Raw genomic sequence first — 6,000 nt, forward strand, 5'->3', positions numbered from 1 at the left:
CCCGGGAAACTCACTCCGAGGTCAGAAACTGCAGAAAAAATCCAAGAGCTACATCTCAGCCTCTACAGGTCTCACAAATCGTGTTAAATGTTAAAGTTCATGATAGTAAAATTTGAAAAAGACTGAAGCATGATTTGTTTGGAAGGGTTGCTTTGTTTCTTTTATGTTTGGTCATAAGCACCACATTTGGCAAAAATTAAACAGAGCGTCAGAGCACAAACATCTAACACCAGCAGCAGGACAAAGAGCCCAAGCACATTAGCAAATCTACAACAAGTTTAGCTGTAAAGAAAAGAATCAAGGTGTTGCAATGGCCCAAAGTCCACACCTTAACCTAAAATCCTGTGCTGGGACCTTAAAAGAGCTATGCATGATCATAGAGATAATATTTTAGGTAAAGTTCTCCAGAATCACACCACCAAAGTATTATATTAACAAGGTCCTGACATTTGCTTTGACTAGGCAAACGCTTCAGAGCTACAGATGATCCTCAGATGCAGGAAAAGGGTTGCTTGAAGTTCCTAAATGGTTATTAAAGGTCAAAAGCAAACAGTAATATTTTCTGGTAGAGAAAAAAAATGTTTACTTTTAGTTGCATTGTTTTGGAAGCCTTTGTGAAGCAAAGCCCCCTGAAGAATGTGTCATCCATTTGGCTGTCCATATTAGGCTTTGATTAAGCACTTGTTGTAGTTAAAACTGGCACAAAAACAGCTAATTAGCCAGAGGTACTTGGTTGTGTTTTTCAGGCCACTCTCAGCAGGAGTGAGCAACATTACTGATTTCCCCTGCAGCAACTCCCAGCTGAATGTGTGGAAGCTCTTTTCCCTGTCAGGTGTTTAGAGGTCTGTGTTGCATCTGAGTTGTTACCAGCTTCAGAGGTCCTACACCAAGCTCTGTGCTGTGCATAGCAATAGGCAAATCACACAAAAGGTAAGGCCCCAGCAAATCAAAGCTTCATGTTAGGGCACATAGGAATGTGTGCATTTATATAAACAAGAACACAGACAGTCACGTATACTCTATATACACCTTTGGGCACTGAAACTTAAGCTACATCAAAGCTTTTTATCTGCCTTTAGGCTGTTTCCAATAGGATAAGGAGAGAGAAACGAAGAAGATGGGAAGATAACTCATGGTGAGCAGCAGTGAGAATAGAGTTGAGGAGAGACACAAGCCATGGAAGAATTCACTTTTAAGAGCTAAGAAGAAAAGAGAAAAGACTTGATGTGAACAATGCTGAAGGGGACAAAAGCAGCAAACGAGGAGCCACATCAGTTATACGCTTGTCTAGCTCAGTAGATTCAGATTTTATGCTCCCAAGCAACTGTAGAAGCATGTCTGAGGGAGGCAAACTTATCAAATTATTGTGCTGATCGTTACCTTACATCACACCTTACAATGCGTGCTTCTTTTTTGCATAGTGCATCACATTTGATGTAATTCTGGTCACCTAACATGACACAGATATCAGCGAGAAGCAGCTAGTGGGGAAGATGTTAAACGGTGCATAACGTTAGCTCCACGGGTTGAGAAAAATGTCTCAAGTGTGTCAAAAAGTATAGTATGGGTTTCTGTAAAGCTGTGCTTTTGTGTGTATCAGGTGGGGTTAAAGTGGTGTACAGTGTGACCTGAAAAATGGTCCTGAACAAAACCGTCTACAGCATGTGAACAGTATGTCAAAGTCGTGTCCTTAAGAAACAGGAAGAGATATATGAGACATTTGATCCATCTACTGTTCACTCAGGCCTCATCAGAAATGGTCTCAGTGAAAGGATAGCTGTCCAAAAGTCCTTCTTAAGGAAGTGAAGCAGAGTCCACAACATCTGGACTGAAAATCAGTGACAACTGATGATTCCAATTTTCAAATGTTCAAATTTTTTGGTTTATCAGTATGTATGTGAGTGCCAGAACCTCTTCAAAAGTTTACTTTTCAATGGACTGGTGGCTGTCAAGAAGCCCGTCTTAAGAAAGAAAAATTGAGGTGTGCCAAATTACAGAAGAAGTGGATTGAAAATGAGATGAAACAGGTTTTATGGAGTGACGAATCCAACTTTCTGACTCAAAAAGTTGTCGAAGGAGGTCAAGAGAGCATGGTTTGGGGCTGAATTTCAGCCACTGGTGTTGGAAATATTGTCAAATTGATGGAATTGTGAATGTAGAAAAGTACTCTCAGTACTCCACCATTTGGAAAGTGTCTGGTTGGCACCAGTTTCATTTTTCAGCATAACAATGATGTACTGGGAGAGCGGTAAAAACATACCAACAGTATCACTCATGGATTGGCCTCCCCAACGGGCACATTCAAAATCAAAACTTAATGTTCTTGCATTGAGGTCACTGCCTGCTAACCACTACACCTCCGTGCCACCCTAAGTTTATTCTGGTTTCTATGTTTGTATCATTAGCTCAGAATACATTTGATATATGCTTGATTTTGTACATTAAACTTAAAACTCATTATGTATTGCAGCAGTGCACACAGGCAGCGCTTCACTCCTGACAAACTGTCAAGGCTGGTTTTAATCTTTACGTTTGATCAAATGCACATTTTTAAAACTCTGAACATCTTTTTTTAACTTTTCTGGAAAATTATAAGCAAGCACTTAATAAACAGTCAGTTTGCTCCCTTCCCAGTTTTTAATTCCTGCAGCTTTTAGTGCAGAACCTCAGCCTTCATAACATCCGCGTCCCTGACCAGATCACTGGAACTAATAGCCCATTATGTATGAACTAACAGGCACATTTCCTTCTTGGGATGATTAATATTTTCCAGTCATTACTTTTGTGCAGGCTTTAACACAAAAACGGGGGGTTTTTTTTCCTGTTGGTCTCCTCGTAAATTCCAAGTCATTGTGGGTCATTTTGGATTTCACCAGTGACATCACACGGAAACTTCTATAATCCTGCTCATATATTCACTTGCTGTGTTTTTAATACAGTTACTGCAGCCAACTTTCCACCTTACGTGCGATTTAGTATTATATTGTTTCTCTGCTCCATGTGATCTTGTTCTGTTTATTCACATCCAAAAATATAACAGTATCAACCCTGTGTCCTCCCCCTCCCTCCCTCCCACTCTCTCTTAAGGCTCGTCCTATTTCTTCAAAGGGAAGGAGTACTGGCGAGTGCCAGGCAGTGACATGGAGGTGGAGGCAGGATACCCCCGCCTCATCGCAAAGGACTGGCTGCTGTGCACAGAGATGCAGTCGGACTCTCCGGACACACAGCCCAAAAGCACAGAGACGAGAGTCAACGTGCAAAATCACCCAGATCACGCGGAGAACGGATACGAGGTGTGCTCCTGCACCTCGGACACCGCATCGCCTTTAGGCGTCCGCCCATCCCCGTCTCCCGTCTGGCTGCTGCCGCCACTCTGGACGCTGTCACTGGCCCTCCGCTCCGAACTGCTATGATGCTAAAGCATGGGACACAGTTCTCAAGCTGGGTGCAAGAGTTTAATTATTAGTGAAGGGCCAGTGGACACACACTAAAGTACAAACTGGAAATTTCTGCTCATATAAGTATTGATTGGTATGTTTTTACCATTATTTTGTTGTTATTTATTTCACATGCCATTTGATGGTCATCTAAAGCGCCTTGCAGTTTGCGATGTACATACCAGTATCATACTATCAAACTAAGGTACCCCTGACAGGTATCAATGCATCCACAATGATAATGTTAGTGCCGTACTTGACAAATTGTTATATCTTTTTTGTTTTAGGTTTGTTTTTGTTGTTTTTGAATGGCTAAAAAGGCTTAACGCTGAGAAGACTAAATGAGTAGAGATTGTTTTTTACATGTGCACCAAGTTTACAGCAATAATGAATGGCATTTGTTTGATGTGAAGTGGTTAAAAAAAATAGAAACATTTTAATAAGTGACACCATGGAATCTGGTAATGACAGACATTTTTGAGAAATATGCTTCCTTGCTGAGAGTTTGATGAGAACATTTGCTTTAGAAAGACCAGGAAAAGAGGGGAATAGCTAGCTGACCTCAAGCTCATTGAACTAGCATTGTTTTTGTCATTTACAAGTCATTTACTTGCTTCAAGACATTTTTTTTTTTACCTTCCAGCATAGCCATAAATATTTAAACACCTATCTTCGCATCTAACTATCAGCAAGAGAGTAAAGAAGCATATTTGCCAAAGAAAAAAATTGTGCCTGGAAAGTAAAACTTCCTACCAGGCTACTATATGCCTTTCAAAACCCTGTCCGTCAAATCTATTTTTTTATCTTTCGTTTCAGCCTGACTGCAGTTAACATGATGGCGAAGTTTAGGGTTCTGATTCACCTATCCCGGAGAAAAATAGTATTTTTACGCAACCTGATATAAAAACCCCACAGAACGGCTCAAGCCAGGGTAAAGAATGACATCCTGGGATATAAATACTGTAGTTAGACAGTTGACTGACACCCCGGCACATATCGAGGCAGCCTGGCAAAAAAAAAAAAAGTGCCCTGTGGATGTGGTGTAGATAGTTTGTAGATGAATGGCCCCTGTGGGATCCTGACAGCCAGGCATAAATGGCACGCTGGATGGCAACAGGTAGATGAGTGGCATTTGAGGTTGTAAACAGGCAGGCAGGTGAATACCACCTGCTACAGCTACATGCAGGAAAGGGCACTCTGGGATTTGGAAAACAGACAAACGAATGTTATTCATGGCAGAAAGTCTCTCTCACGGTTGCTTAGTGCCATTATCCTTGCTTTGATCCTTTACCTAAACTCCCACACTCTTTGAGGAAATGATGTTCATATATCTACACAAAGTCGTTATTTTCACCAGAAGCATTCCCTGCCATTATCAGAGGCAGCATTTGCCTCTGCTTTGTTGTATTTTTTGTAATTAATATGGATAGATTGTGAGTCCATATTTGCTTTGATCAGATTACAGCTCACGGTTTCAATCCCAAGTTCCTCCTGGTGACATCATTGAAAAACCTCACAAAACAGCAACCAGGTTTATTGTTGCTGGTATATTTACCTACAGTTTAAATATAGACACAGATATATTTCAATGGAGATGTTCCATGGGTACTTCAATCCAAGTGGACTGTGTATATTTCAAGCTGTGTTTTCTAATGTAAAATATTTTTGTAGAAAAAACATTAAAGAATCCGAATGACTTTATTGGATGACTGTGAATTATTTCAGCTACTCGATCATGTGGGCGGAGTGTGCAATTATTGAGCGGCACTTGAAAAGACGCCCAGGTTTGGAGGTTATGCACTAACTGATATCTGCTCTCCATCTTGCTAATGTTCTTAAGCGTGTTGTAATGGTCTCTGCTGCACATTTCAATATAGGTCTGCTGGCAGAGACAGGCAGCTTTATTGGGGTGTGATGGTTACTTTCACTTAGCCACCACAGAAACTGCACGGCACATTGTACTCACTCAATCTTGGCATGTAATAAGCATGTCATAAGCATTTTTATGTAACCTCTAATTATATGACTCTATAGGGACCTATAAGTTGGAACAACTGGTTAAGAAAAAGGATGGATGTCATCCTCAAAAGTTGTTTGTAGTTGGATTTTTTATGGTTATTATTTTTAAAAAGCTCATAAGAGTAATTCTGGGGCGTTTAAGCTGTTAGAATAGATCCAAGTGGGAACAGTAATCACAGAGAAATAGCATAAAATGTTTTGCTAGAGGTGGCACGGTGGTGCACTGATTGGAACTGTCACCTCACAGCATGAACGTTTTGCATGTTCTCCCTGTACCTGTGTGGGTTCTCTCTGGGTACTCCATCTCCCTCCCACAGTCCAAAGACGTGCACATTAGGTTGTTTCTTAGTTGGCCATAGGTGTAAATTTGGGTATGGGTGATTGTCTGCCTGTCTACCTGCTACCCTGAATTGGATGGATGGATGGATGGAATATGGTCCTGGAATATGCATGTAGCCCTGAAGGATTTTACTGCTTGTTTTGTGAGCTGACCAGAGGGGTTTGCCAGAGTGTCATCGATGGTATCTGCCACCCTTTAGCTTTG

The 6,000-nt window shown here is 41.1% G+C and overlaps 1 protein-coding gene across 1 annotated transcript in view; it reads left to right on the forward strand.

Annotated features, from left to right (window-relative positions):
• mmp17a (matrix metallopeptidase 17a) overlaps nucleotides 1–5,143 on the forward strand; it is a 101,369-nt gene extending 96,226 nt beyond the window's left edge. Inside the window, exon 10 of the mRNA XM_085279360.1 lies at nucleotides 3,088–5,143. Coding sequence (XP_085135486.1) covers nucleotides 3,088–3,413 — 326 coding nt within the window. The 3' untranslated portion in view covers nucleotides 3,414–5,143. The remainder of the gene's footprint in view (nucleotides 1–3,087) is intronic.
• The last annotated feature ends 857 nt before the right edge of the window (nucleotides 5,144–6,000 follow it).

Source organism: Mchenga conophoros, linkage group LG7 (assembly GCF_057382185.1).
Source record: "Mchenga conophoros isolate Kocher_MC1m ecotype Shallow Benthic linkage group LG7, M_conophoros_male_GT1.1, whole genome shotgun sequence".
Lineage (NCBI taxonomy): Eukaryota > Metazoa > Chordata > Actinopteri > Cichliformes > Cichlidae > Mchenga > Mchenga conophoros.